General features: G+C 37.2%; 2 protein-coding genes across 2 annotated transcripts; both read left to right on the forward strand.

Moving 5' to 3' along the window:
- Positions 1–240: 240 nt before the first annotated feature.
- Positions 241–6,902, forward strand: LOC122834956 (protein mono-ADP-ribosyltransferase PARP12-like). The gene is made up of 11 exons (XM_044123545.1): positions 241–680; positions 1,567–1,702; positions 1,793–2,066; positions 2,183–2,344; positions 2,431–2,614; positions 3,464–3,632; positions 5,578–5,804; positions 5,923–6,010; positions 6,102–6,229; positions 6,380–6,531; positions 6,639–6,902. The coding sequence occupies exons 1-11, from the start codon at positions 358–360 to the stop codon at positions 6,893–6,895; spliced, it is 2,100 nt and encodes a 699-aa protein (XP_043979480.1). The 5' UTR covers positions 241–357; the 3' UTR covers positions 6,896–6,902.
- A 1,084-nt stretch (positions 6,903–7,986) lies between these two features.
- parp12a (poly (ADP-ribose) polymerase family, member 12a) lies at positions 7,987–14,409 on the forward strand. Its single transcript, XM_044123547.1, has 11 exons — positions 7,987–8,355; positions 10,176–10,311; positions 10,405–10,666; positions 10,767–10,928; positions 11,014–11,203; positions 11,301–11,472; positions 12,182–12,411; positions 12,511–12,598; positions 12,732–12,862; positions 12,981–13,132; positions 13,230–14,409. Exons 1-11 carry the CDS (start codon positions 8,042–8,044, stop codon positions 13,484–13,486), a joined length of 2,094 nt encoding a protein of 697 aa, XP_043979482.1. The 5' UTR covers positions 7,987–8,041; the 3' UTR covers positions 13,487–14,409.
- Positions 14,410–14,635: the final 226 nt, after the last annotated feature.

The raw sequence follows: 14,635 nt of genomic DNA on the forward strand, positions 1-14,635 counted from the left end.
GCATTGCATTCACGTACTGACGTATTGACGTAAAGATCCCAATTAAAGATTCATATTTTGAATTTGGGCTCGACTTTCAGATTGACAAGTATTATGTAAAGCGAAAATAATTTTGTTTTTGGCGCTGTACTCTCACACCAGACTATTTTCATCTTTAAAATAACATTATAATAGGTCAGCTTTAGGAACACATCAGTCCTGCGGGGGTTTTGCTATTTGGGGGGAAAAAAAAGAGTTTCGATATAAGTTTCGGTTTCACTTCTTTATAAACGGGCCTGTGGATGTTGTTGCCTCAAGTCAGCTGTGAACAGTTTCCTTGAGTGATTATTTGAGGCATCTTCTGCATCTTCTGTCGGGATGGCATCGACTAGTAATTCAAAATTAGTTTTCAAGATTCTGTGCGATAATGACGGTTGTTTAGAGATAAGGCAGCTGAATGCGAAGCTCGCACAAAACAGCTTCGGAGTTAAACTAGAGAACCTCCGTTCCGTTCTTTTCGACGACGGTAAAATCGCGATTCGGGAGGGTAGACAGCGGGTTCCTGGGGGTAACATCAGGCCTGACAGTCTGATTGTTGCTAAAACCAGTTTGAGGCTTTGTCAGAGAAAAGCTGGGGAATGCGGACATTGTGATAATTTACACTTGTGTAGGTATTTTGTCTGCGGAGGCTGCACCTTCGGGTATGTTTCTTCTATATATAAGTCAGCTATTTTTAATATAATGCTTGTGACATTTCTTAAGTTATTTAAGTTCATACATTAGATGCGGCTTAAACTCACTTCGAAGGTCTTTTACTTGTATAACATTGAATTAGAGGCACGGAAACTCAGTATAGCCTTAAAGAAAATCATTTCTAGATTAAACTTGGTGGAAATTAAAGTTTATGAATTTAAAGAAAAATTAGAAAAATGTTTTATTATTATGTCAATACATTGAATCTTTTACAAAAGTCCTGTATAATTATGAAAACATTTAAACTGTCAGATTTAGTAGACGACCTAAACTGACATCTGATTGGGTAACTTGCACGTCATCATTTATGGACCAATCGCATTGTGCTTTGCAGTATCAACAGACTTTGACAGGTTGACTGAGGTAACATGAGTTCACAGTGTGTCGCAGATCTCCAATAAAACAGTTAGTATGATATAATTTATGAAATTGTTTTTCAACTCTAATCATTTAACTTCCCATTTATTTCATCCAGACGTTGGAAGCATTTAACATTATTCAATCACTAGAGAGAGAAAAAAAAAAACACCAAAAAATGATTATTTTCAGTACATTAGAAAACTAATTGAAAAATTATTTTTCTTTCAATAATTCAATAAAAAGCACCTTAACTCATCAATTACATCGACTCATTACAGATAGAGTAATTTATTTAGTGCTTGTTTCTGTTAATGTTGAAAATTAGTAGATACTGAAGAAAGACAAATAGACAGACAGGCTTCGGTTAAAAAAAAAAAACAGAATGTGTTTTGATTGATTAAATTAATTAATTAGTTGAATTTGTTTATTCAATACAAACAACTTCTTTAACTGGAAGACCTTGTATCATTTTAGACCCAAGTGTAAAAATCCACACAGTTTGGCTTCTTCACACAACGCTGATCTTTTGCAAAGATTTGGTCTTCAGGATTTGACAGAGAAACAACTTTTCCAGCTTTTACTGCAGAACGATCCTTTCCTGCTTCCTGAGGTAGACATTGCTGACTAAAATCGTAATTAAAACAATCTGTCATTATGCTTGACATATTTAAATATTATTCTCTTCGATGACTTTCTAAAGGTCTGTCCACATTACAACAAGGGCAATGGTCCGTTTGGCTCCTGCTCATTCACCACCTCCTGCACAAAGCTCCATGTCTGCCTGCATTTCCTCCTTGGTGACTGTATGTACGGCTCAAGATGCAAGAGAACCCATACTGTTCAACAAGGAATGAAGCTGTTCAAAGGATTCAGTCAGGAGAATATTCAAAACCTTTACAAGATCTACAGGAATAAATTCATCATCACTGGACAATGTGGACAGCACGAGACTCCAGCTGCTGCTGCTGGTCCAGGTACGTTCCTTTAATGTAATTATGAATTTTGACATAATTTTTCTCTTGATAATTTCTCTCCTTTTTTTTTTTTACTTTTGAGGATTATATGACATGTATATTTGCATCTCCTGCAGTGCTTCCAGAGGTGACATTCAGTCATCAGCTGCCTTCCCATCAGCCTCCCCAAATGAGTCCTGGAAGTCGCACCAACTCTGTTGGTCCTTCAAAACCCAACAGTGAAGGCGAAAGGAATGAGATCTGCCTCTATAATATTCGCAAAAGCTGCAGCTTCAAAGGTACCAGCTGCTGGTTGAGCTGACCCGTCACACCTGAAGTAAATTTAATCCCTATGTAATGTTCTAAGTTGAGTTTTCTATTGCAGAGAAATGTGCGCGTGTCCACTGGAACCTACCGTACAAATGGGAGGTGTTACGCAGTGATGGTGTTACTTGGAAGGACTTGCCTTTTATGGAAGAAATTGAAAAGTCATACGCTGACCCAAAACGCAACACTAGCGTGGATCCACTGCTATCTACGTTGGGAATTCTCTCAAGTCTGAATCTTGGGTAAAGAGAGACACAAATGTTCACTATTCAGATTGCAGATGTTTAGTGTTCTGTGATACATACAGTCTAGCAAAAGTATTTAACCACCCCAAACCTTAAATCGTTTTATCTAATAGATTAACACAAAATAGAGCGTAGTTGTAAATTAAAGTAAAAATAATGCATGAATTTTCAATCTAGCAAAGTGAGCATAATATTTCAGCCTCTTTTACTCTGCTGCACCCAAATTAAATCCAGTGTGACCAGTTACCTTCAGAAGCCACCTAATTTGTGCATTAAGTTTCTTTTAATAAATTAAAATTGTTCAGAGAATTTCTTGGAGTTCTAGAAAACAAAAAGTATAAAGACAGAGGAACTCAGTTTAGAGATAAAGTTGTGGATAAGTTTAAGGCAGAGTTAGGTTGTAAATGCTATCACAAGCTTTTAGAAACTCAGTGAGCAGCACAATTCAATTCATCATCTAAAGCTAGAAAGTCTATTTCTCAACTGATTGGCTTGGCAAGGAGATTATTAATCACAGAAGCAGCCAAGATGGCCATGGTAAGTGGAGGAGCTGTAAAATACACAAATCAGGTGGGAGAATGAGCTGAAAGGACAGCTATGTGACAATTTTTTGTTGATGAAAGCAATATATAACTTTATGACCTTCATACAAAATTATACTGTATGTGTTGTGAAAAAAGTAACTACAGATCATTATGAACACATCATCCTCACATGCTTGAGCGTAGTGGTAGTAGCATCATGGCTAAAATGATGGACAAAATGCAGACAGCTTTAAAAGGGTTTAAATACACTATATATGAAGACATGCTGATAGCAGTCATAGGGAATCTATTTTCCTTTCAGATCTGTATCTAAGCAGCATGTTGACTTTAACACGATGACCTACGAAGGGTCTCCAGTTCGCCGCCTGTCCACGGCTTCTTCTGTCCTACATCCGCCACACTTCATTCTCACAACTCAGTGGATTTGGTACTGGAAGGAAGACAATGGCTTATGGATCGAGTATGGACAGGTGATTGGAATATAACTGCAGTAAAACTACGTATTTCTATTATGATTAATGGACGACTTTACAAAATAGAAACTCTTGATTTTCTACTTGTATGGATTTATACATTTCTTTTAAAATCTTTTGCTTTCAGTTAATTTATCCTTAATGTGCAAACTGTGTTATTTGACATATTCCTATTCTCACTATATTTGCAGAGAAACAAAAACAAAACTACAATAAGACTACTGCAATACCAGATTACATAATCTGCTACTGCCAGTCAATACTGGGTTTCGATTCTCCTTTGTCTGTTGATGCTAATATGTGCTGCAGATGATGAAACATTAAACATTGAGAATAATTTGCTTTAAGAACTGTTTATTATTCTCAACAGACAGTCCTATTTGTTGCATCAGACTGTTGCCAACAGAGGCACAGCTATGTACTTTCTGAGGTGTAAGCAGACACATTATAGCACAGCTAGGCCTGTCACGATAAACGATAAATCAATTAATCATACAATAAATTAAAACTATCGACGTCATTTTAATTATCGGCTTTATCGTCTCTTCCAGCCTTTTTCTCTTTCTGTTGATGACACTGAATGAAAAAAGGCTAAACTCCGCTGCTCTCCACTGACCCTCCCTTCTTCATTTCCTTAGTGTAATGTCCAGCGCACACTACACAATCTTAGAGCTGTCCGCCGATTGTCGGCCCATTTTCAAAACCTGAGAGACCAAACATTAGAAATCCGTGTGGTGTCCAACAATGGGCACAAACTAATTGCTACAAGTCCAATTAACTCATTTTAAAACCATACCTGCAATGCATGTGGCTCTAGTGTCAGCGTAACGTCCTGACTGAATGAAAATCATTAGAACCTATTTATGTCACGTTAACGAAGAACAGCTGAAAAGTTACCGGGTTCATCAACTGCATAGCAATTTCGCTCCAACTCTTCCCCTCGTTATTTCTGTATTCTTTGCACTAAATGTTTTATAAACATTAATGTTGTTTCCACATATCTCCAATGTCCGCTGGACTTCGGGTTGTGCGCCTTATCAACTGTTTGGGATTCCCCTCTGTAATTTTCCCTCAGAAAGCACGAGAGAATCTGCGCTTTCTGATTGGCTACCTGTCACATTCAACAGGCTGTGTTAACATCCCAGTGGGGAAAACCCCTGATTTAGATCAGAGCGGCCACGATGATCTACCGTAGTTACGAAATCGCAAGCAACAATCGCCCAAAGTTCTAAGATTGTCGTAAGGGGAAAGTGTAGGTGTGAACTAATGTGTAGTGTGAACTATTGCAATCATTTTTCAGACAACTAATCACTTAGCAAAATTTGCTATGTGACAGGCCTAAGCACAGCACACAGCTGCAAGACAACAGTGATCTGTCATTTTTCTGTTAACTTAAGTTAACCTGAAAATTTACAAGCCCCTCTTTGATAGATGAAAATAGCATACCTGCTGTCTGTCAGCCGCTTTGAAAAGCATTTTTCATCCTTATGCATCTTTATCCTGGTCCCTCTGAGAACAGAAAGTTCTGTTTTCTGAGGGACTAGGACAAAGATGCATAGGGATGAATGCGGACAGCATCTGTAGTTACATGTCATAAGACGACAATATGAGTCAAATGAAAGAATAAGATCACGCGTTCTCAACTAGTTTTCCATCATCATTTTGGCGCCCCTTACAGTACAGCGCCCCTGTATGTTGCATATAGCGCATACCCACTTTTTGTGCCACTAAAAATCACCAGTCTTTAGCTATTGTCTGCCTTTGCTTGATTGTTATTTTGCTTTATTTCTGGTACGTTGTACCAGTTCAAGATATTGATGTCTATTTGTATATCAGCTGATTTATAGCGGTCACTGATGTGGCATGAACACTACATTTCTATTATTTTTATTTTCAATCAATTCTAGACTTCGATGTATTTTTATGTTTGTGTTGTTTTCAGGGTGGAGGAGACACCACAGTGACTTCTGAGACTCTGGAGAAAATGTACCTGGCAGACAAGAATGCAGAGATCACTTTCCAGGCAGGCAAACATCAATACATCTTGCATTTCAAAGGTGCAGAAGGAAGCCAGACAATGTTTCAACAGAATTTAAAATATAAAACTATAAGAGAGATCCGAAGGAGGCCTCGCTTTGTGTCACCTCAGGATGTGAATGACATCAAGAGGTAAGTTGTTCATATACAAGTTGTTCATGACTTATACAAGTTATTTGTACTGTATGTAGATATATTTTTTTATCGTAATTTATTTGGATGTTTGATTTTTTATTGATCTTGTTTATAGTGGATCATCACACAGCTCCTGCTCCTCCACTGCTGAACATATTCCACCCCACTGGGACAAGAAAGCCCTCCCTGATTTGAGTTACAAGGTATATTTAATGTATAGCCTGTATTTGACTCTGCTTGACAGATTTTATTAATTTCACCTTACCAACATGACATTTTTCTGTCATGTTTCAGCTCGTGCTCCTCTCCAGAGTTGATCCAGATTATAAAATTGAGGAGGATTTCAGACGCACCATGCCTGGCAGTAGAATTGAAAGCATCCAAAGAATCCAGAACCCGTCTTTGTGGAAAGTTTTTCAATGGTGATACACTTTGAAAATTTGCCCTCTGAAGCTTTTATCACGGCATGTAGAAGTAGGGTTATTACATAGTTGCTCATCATAGAATCCATATTTTGTCATATTTATCACTTAACTTTTGTGCTGTGTAATAAGTCTTATGCTTTATTTCAGGCAGAAGGAGCAGATGCAGAAAAGGAATGGAGGGAAACGTGTGGATGAGAAGCTTTTGTTCCACGGCACAGAAGAAAGCCTGGTTGACGCCATTTGTGATCAAAACTTTGACTGGAGGATGTGTGGCGTCCACGGAACAGCCTATGGGAGAGGTATAAAAAACATATTCTGGTGATATAATGATCAAATCAGATTTGGAAAAGTAACAATTAGGAATAGAGAAAGTATTGTAACTTTTAACTACTATTTTTCTTTCTAGGGAGCTACTTTGCCAGAGATGCCTCCTACTCAGACAGATATTCTAGAGTCCGAGGGAGTCTGAACAAGATCATGTTTGTTGCTCGAGTGCTGGTGGGTGAATACACAAAGGGAAGGAGCAGCTACGTTCGACCACCACCAAAAGCAGGAAGCAAAGCTCTTTATGACAGCTGTGTTGACTCGGAAAGAGACCCCAGCATATTTGTGATCTTTGAAAAACAGCAGATTTATCCAGAGTATCTCATCAAATACAGATGAGTAAACAAATGCTTTAATTCCCTTTTGCTAAAGGGAAATAAAACATAAATACAAATGGGACACTTTTTAGCTTGCTAAAGTCCAATACACATAAGGGCACATTTTGCAGGGTATCTTTGTTCTGTCCAAAGCATGCAGTCTGGCTTTCTTTGTGTATTTTGTGCTTACTGCTGAATAGCTCTTTTCTCCTAACCTTGGGTGACTACATGTCTGCCGGGAGTCTGCCTAAGTAAATAAGTAAATAGTCTTTTGTAAATATTATGTAAATGTTCATTTGCCCAGGAAATCACAAAAACACAATTTTGAATTTGTTCTTTAGTGCTGTAGGTAGCAGCAACTGTATGGGCATTGGGCAATCTTGTATTCTATCTCGTCATAACCCAAGTCCCCTTGAAAGTTATGCACAAACTTTCTTAATTAGGACATTTTTATGCAAACCAAAATGTATGGAAAAAACCTCAAGTTTACTTTCTTTTACAAATATTACATTTCAGATTAACTGGAAGCCAAACTTAAATTGTAGAGAATTATTTTTAATTATCCACCATATCATGAATGGTTACTTTTAAAAAATGATTTCAAAAGCAGATCATGAAGCTGTTTAAAATGTTAAAAGGATTGACTTATCCTATCCAAAGTGCTAATAAACTTTTCCAGACCAGGAGTGTCAATCTTTCAAAAAAATTGAAACTACTCACATCTGTTTTCTTTTGATCCCCCTGAGATAGTTTCAATTTCATCGCAAACAAAAGTATAAATGGTATCTGTTCCTTGGCTTCATGGAAATTAATCAAACTTTTTCAAAGGAGCTTCATGACGAACTGTTAGCAGACTCACTTATAGCTTTAAATGTGACACAAAGCGCTGCGAAGGCCTATTGTAATCATAGTATTTATTATTAAACACTTAGTGAAGATGACAAGCACTATGATTACATAGTGTTTAATAATAAACAACTACAACAAAGTGAAAACGTATGTTAAATATTCTATTATTACGTAAAAATACATCACCCAATGAGAACCAAACGCCCTTCAGTCATAAGTTTCGTTTTCCTTTCTCCATGAAAGAAGGCGTGTTGTTGTGAGTATTTGGGTCAGATCAGCTGTTGTCGAAGAGCCATTGTTAGGTCAGACGTCTTTCGGAATGGCTTCTAAGGATTTAATTATTAGGGTCCTGTGTGACAACCATGGGTGTTTGGACTTTGAGCAGCTGCTAGAACTCGCCCAGAGCAATTTCGGCTTTGAGGTGGCAGATCTGCGCTCAGTTCTTTTTGACGACGGTATAATAGCGATACGAGAAGGAAAAGAGAAGCTCGCCAGCGGTTATTTAATCAGGCCTGATAGTCTGGTAGTAGCAAAAACCAGCCTGAGGCTTTGCCAGATAAAAGGTGGACAATGTAAGCAGTGTGATGGTTTACACTTGTGCAGGTATATTATTGGTGGAAGCTGCACATTCGGGTAAGTTAACTTGAACAGTTGGTAATTATTCTTTTATTAACCAATATACAATTCAGTTTAATAAGCTCGTTATATTTTCTGTATCCATCTTTAGATGAACGTAAGATTTACTCTCAGACTTCCCTAGAAACTTTATTTAAAGTTTCGCCTTCTTGTGTAAAACCCTAACACTTTAAGAAAACGGCACTGTGATCATTTTTGGTTAAATATAAAACCGATGAGAAGACAAAGCTTTGCTTAACAAAATGTGGATGTTTGCCAATCAAGGCGCTAAAAATAGAGTATTGCGTTGACATAGGTGTGTCATGTTGTGATTTTGTTTTCAAGGAAATACTTCTAAAAGCTTACTCATAAAATAAAACATTATTAGTCGCACTCAATAAGTAGTTTACCAGTAAGCAGAGACCGATAAACGTAAAAAATATTTTTACTTTGTAAGAAAGATGTTTGTTTTCGTCTTTCCCATTTGAGTTCAGGTAATTTCACCATGTCGTCCAGAAGAGGGCAGTGTTTACGGTCTTAGACACTGTTCCTTCCAAAACTGTAATACAGTGCCTTGCTACAGTTTTCACTCTAATTTAAGGCGTTTTAATTTATCTTTGTATATGTTTAAGTTTTTCTGGTGAGAGTTATTATTGCCACATGAGTTATTTGCTCATGTGTAAGCAGCCGGAGGAGCTCTACTAAATTGGAGTGAGGCCTTAGCCTCTTTTCAATCCCTTGAAGGTCACGAAAAATGACTTGAGTATACTCGAAGTAAAATGTTATAGTATTTTGTTGTTGGAATAGAAATAGAATCTCCACGGTTTATAATGGAGTGGATGTACACCGCACTTTCCTGTGTCTTCTACTGCTTGCTAAATATTTTACATGTATGTATTTGCGATCCACAGATTTTCTTGAATACTTTTGATGGAATGAACTGTAATTACTGTAAAATAGTTTTTTCTTTTTATAACTGAACTGAGTTGAGTCATTTTAGGAGTATCCTTTGTTCGCCCAACAAAGGATAAATGAATAAATGTGTTAATCTATTTTAACCTGAATAGATGTATTTAAATACCTGTCTATTAGTAATAATACTGCAGCTTGTGTGTGAAGAATAAGTACAGCCTGTCCTTTCACTGCTATGCAGATGGCATGTATCTGCCAATAAATTACATCAGCCATGAAGCTATTACTTCCTTGTATGTCAGATATTGAGCAGAGGTTGACTCGTGTTTATCATATTTAAACAATGACAAAAATTAACATATAGTGTTTGGGGAAGGGGAAGTAGCTGGCCTTAATACTTCTTTCAGCTGGATACCCACAGTCAAAAATCTTGGTCTGCTTCTTAACTCAAATTTAAACTTGACAAACAATGTTATCAGGATGAGTTTCTTTAACGTACGGCTCCTGGCAAAGGCCAAAATCTTTCTAGATTATAACAGCCTTGAAATGGCTGCTCCTGCTTTATACCTTTGTGACTGGATTACTGCAATTTGCTTTGTTTTGGCATGAACCAGTCTACAGACTGCGCCCATCTCCTAACACAATCTAAGAAACATGATCACATCACACCAATATTTTAATATCGTCGCAATCTCCCTTTTCAGTTTAGGATTGATTTTATCTACTTTGTGTTTGTGTTTGTGTTTAAAGCTCTTAATGGTCTGACCTCATTGTGTTTATGTGATGTTTTAACTGTTTTACTGTTGGTTATTGTATAGGGCTGTACAAATAAATTCATTATTATTATTACAAAGAAAAATATTTCTAATTTAAACTTTTAATAGATTGAAACAAAAAAAATAATAACATTTGCTTGTTGTCTTTAGAGACAAGTGTAAAAATCCACACAGTCTCACCTCTCACCACAATAATCGGCTTTTAAGGAGACACGGTCTTCAAGATTTGACAGAGAAACAGTTGTTGCAGCTCTTAATGCAGAATGACCCTTTTCTGCTTCCTGAGGTAGGACTTTCTGACTTTAGTCAGATGATGAACAATAAATCTGCCTTGTTGTCTCAAAATGTTACCCTTTTGATCCTCTCTGTATTTCTTTAGGTTTGTCCACATTACAACAAGGGTGACGGACAGTTTGGCTCCTGCAAGTTTGCCGCCACTTGCAAAAAGCTCCATGTCTGCCTGCACTCTCTGCAGGGAGACTGTAAGTTTGGCTCTTCGTGTAAGAGAAAACACACTTTTGACCAACAAGCATTGAAACTTTTCCAAGGATTCAGTGAGGAAAATATTCAAAACCTTTACAAGATCTATAGGAATAAATTCATCATCGCTGGTCAACAAGAGAAGCCAGCTGCTGCATCAGGTTATTAGTTACTTTTATAAAAAGGTGCTCCATTGTTTTTCTTCCCATGAACTGAAGACAGTATTCTACATAATATATCTTAAATGATTCTTCACTTTAGTGCTTCCAGAGGTGAGAATCACCCATCAGCAGCCTTCCCGTGAACCTTCTCAAAACAAACCTCAATCTCCAACTAAATCTGCCAGCCCTTCTAAACCATTAACTGATGCTGAGCGTAACGAAATCTGCCTCTTCTTTATACGCAGACACTGCAGCTTCAAAGGTATCTGATGTATTTCATCTGCAGCACTCTGAGTTTTCACAGTTGTTACATTCTGAATGGTCACTTCTTGTGGATTTTGTCACAGAGAATTGCATCCGCGTCCACTGGTATCTGCCTTACAGATGGCAGGTTTTAGACCAGGACGGTGTGACCTGGAAGGACTTGGTCAACATGGAGGAAGTTGAGAAAGCATTCTGTGATCCGTCATGTGAGACGAGCTGCAAAGATCAACCAAGACCTACGTCAGCATTTATGAGCATTTTCAGTTTTCGAAGGTAAAATAGTTAATCATTCACTTCCTGTGAAACTGAACGCCAAAGATATGTGTTCTGGTTCAGCTAAGCTTTAAGAGTAACTGCTTTCTTTTGGCAGTGCACCAAAAAGTGAGCCTTGTGTGGACTTCAAAAATATGACATTTGGAGGATCACAAGTTCGGCGGCTGTCCACTGCCTCATCTGTATCAAAGCCCCCACACTTCATTTTAACAACAGAGTGGTTGTGGTACTGGAAGGAAGACGATGGGAGATGGGTGGAGTACGGACAGGTGAGTTGATCAAATTCAGTTTTTAAATATCGTTATTGTAATGACTGCAATAATAATTTGAAATAATTTGAAAGCCTCAGTTTTCTGCTTCACTAGTGCTCCTCACTCTGAGTCAATACGTTTCACCCGTTTCACTTCCCTGTAATCAGTCATCCCTGTAAATAGACTGCATAACTTCATAACAACAAATGTTCAAATGTTGACACACCTTGTGTCAACAACAAGGTGTGTGTTTCTTCTTTCTGTGTTTCTTATTTGTTGAAGTGAAGATGAAAAAGACTGAGGAAGGAGCTCAACCGGTTGAGACATGCCTCTGGGTCTCTGGTTAATTCCTTGAACTATGTGGATTCAAGGAACTAACCAGATTAACCATGGGCTACAAAACCACTGGCTACAAACATAACTCTTTCTAGCTACAAACATACAGCTTAACCTGGTGGGTGTGTGTGTCTGTCAGTCAAACCTCTTTCACAGCAAAGCAAAAGAGGACAGTGGTTGATTGCTGATACCATAAAATAAATTAATGTAACACTGCTACCACTGCATTCTTAATTTGAAGAGTCCCATCCTTTTTATGAAATTTTATTCTTCATTAGTTACCAATGTTTTTTTGGGACCAAGTGTATATAGAAGTTCCTAATAGCTTTCTGAAGGAAACAAATATGTTAATGCTTACATGATTGTTCTTTGTCTTTTGTGTTTCTTTTAGGGTTCAGGAGATCCCTCTGTCACTTCCCAAATTCTGGAGAATATGTACATGGCAGACAGAGAAACGGAGATCTCTTTCCAGGCTGGCAAACAGAAGTATGTTTTACACTTTAAGGATGCAGCAGGAACTCAGCAAATGTATCAGCAGAATGTACAATACCAGACTAGGAGGGCTGTACGAAGGAGACCTCGCTTTGTTTCAGCTCAAGATGTGGAGGCGAAGCTCAAGAGGTAATATTCACCCACGTGGATTCTTTGCCATTCTAAGGTTTATGTTTGTACATTGCAGTGTCACTGAGATGAAGCCTAATTTCTGTATTTTCTCTGCAGTGAAACATCACACACTGCAAACTCATCCACTGCGGAAAATGTTCCATCGCATTGGGACAAGAATGCACTGCCTGATCTAGGATATAAGGTATTCTTTTATATATATATCTTCCCTAAATCACTGTGGTTATTAATAATTTTTTTCTATGATTAGCTTTCAATATTTCTAATAACTCCACCTCTTTATTTGACTCTCTTTTTTTTTATTTTTTTTTTACCAGCTAATAGTTCTGTCCAAACCCGCAGCAGATTACAATATGATTGAGATGTTGTTCAAGCGCACCCTGCCTAATGCTAACATTCAAAGCATCCAGAGGATTCAGAATCCATCCTTGTGGGAAGTCTTTCAATGGTAAATCACAGGCAGTTTAATTTTATATTTTTTGTGGGCAGGACCACTTGGTTTTTGGTGTTATGAAGAGTAACTACTGGTAAATATTTGTGTTTTATAATTTTTACTTTATTTGCAGGCAGAAGGAGCAGATGCAGAAGAGGAATGGAGGGAAGCTTGTAAATCAGCAGTACTTGTTCCACGGGACAGATGAGAGTCTGGTTGACGCCATATGTGAGCAAAACTTTGACTGGAGGATGTGTGGTGTCCATGGAACAGCCTATGGCAAAGGTATCGTAAAACATATAAGTGTTTTGATCAAAAGCAGAATCTAGAAGTAGAATATTTCTAATTATTCTTTATTTTCTCTCTGATCATTATTTTCTAGGGAGCTACTTTGCCAGAGATGCAACCTACTCAGACAGATATTCCAGGATTGGAGGGAGTCAAACCAAGAACATGTTTGTTGCTCTGGTCCTGGTAGGTGAATATACGACTGGGAGCAGCAGCTACGTTCGACCACCACCAAAAGCAGGAAGCAAAGCTCTTTATGACAGCTGTGTTAATTCCACCAGCAACCCCAGCATATATGTGATCTTTGAAAAACAGCAGATTTATCCAGAGTATCTCATCAAATACAGATAGGTCAAAACATATTTTTCTCAAAATTTTGGTTGAGGGAATTACTCCAGCATATATTTGAATGAAGATTATTTAAACATTTTAAATAATACAATTTTAAATACGTAGATAAACTGTAATGGGAAGTTATGAGTAATTTTTTTTTTCCCAGCTCACACTTTATCCTAATCTGTGTTTTCTGCATTTTTCTGGGCACGGTCTCTTTATTTAAATGAAGGTAACAACTTGTACGTGTTTGAACCTCATACTAGTAAGTAATGTTTAGTGATTTATCAATATTAGGTTAGATGGGCTAAAACTAAGGGAGATGGAGCCTTTATGTTTGTCACTCCAAAGCCGGTTAATTCTGGAACTATGTTTTGCTGATGAAAACTATGTTTCCACTTTTAAATCCATTTGCAAACCTTTTTGTTTTTCACAATTACACCGTGAATCTTTTCATTTGGCGCATATCATATGCAAAATTTGACTCTATGTGTTTGCATCAGAATTTATCTATTACTTAATTTTTTGTTCATCAATACTTCAACTGAACAGGTGTCTGTTCTTACTGTGGGTGTTGTTTTCTGTTTTGGGGAGGACTGTAATGTTGTAAATCAGAGAAAGGCATTTAGGGAGTAACATTTGATCTGCATTAGATTTGTAGAATAACTTTTTCCTGGTTGCTGTTAAATAAAGACAATGCAGTCTGCATGGATTTTTTTATTTTGCACTTCTTATTTTAATATATTACAAATATTGTCCTTCCTTTAGAAAGACATGTTTCCCAGTCCAACATAGAAAGAATTTCATATGTTCACAATAACTGTTATTAGAAATAATTTTTGTAACTCTAACTGACCATAAACATTCGTAGAGAAAAACTTTATATTTTCATATGTATACAGTTGATATATGTACATGTTAAATAAAAATCGAATTGCTGATTTTCTCTCTTTTTTTTTTGCTCAAGTTATCATGATGAACATAAAAACTGTTTTTGAGAAAGTCATTATGTTTCCTTAGTATGCTATTTAGTCATTTGCCTTCATCTTACAATTTTTCACATGCAAACAATAAAGGTATGTGTTGCACAAAATAATGTCAGAGGCCCAAAGAACGAGAAGAGAGAAAGAAAAACGTTTGGTCATGGATGACAAATGGGTCACTGGA

This window comes from Gambusia affinis, linkage group LG08 (assembly GCF_019740435.1).
Source record: "Gambusia affinis linkage group LG08, SWU_Gaff_1.0, whole genome shotgun sequence".
In the NCBI taxonomy this organism is placed as follows: Eukaryota; Metazoa; Chordata; class Actinopteri; order Cyprinodontiformes; family Poeciliidae; genus Gambusia; species Gambusia affinis.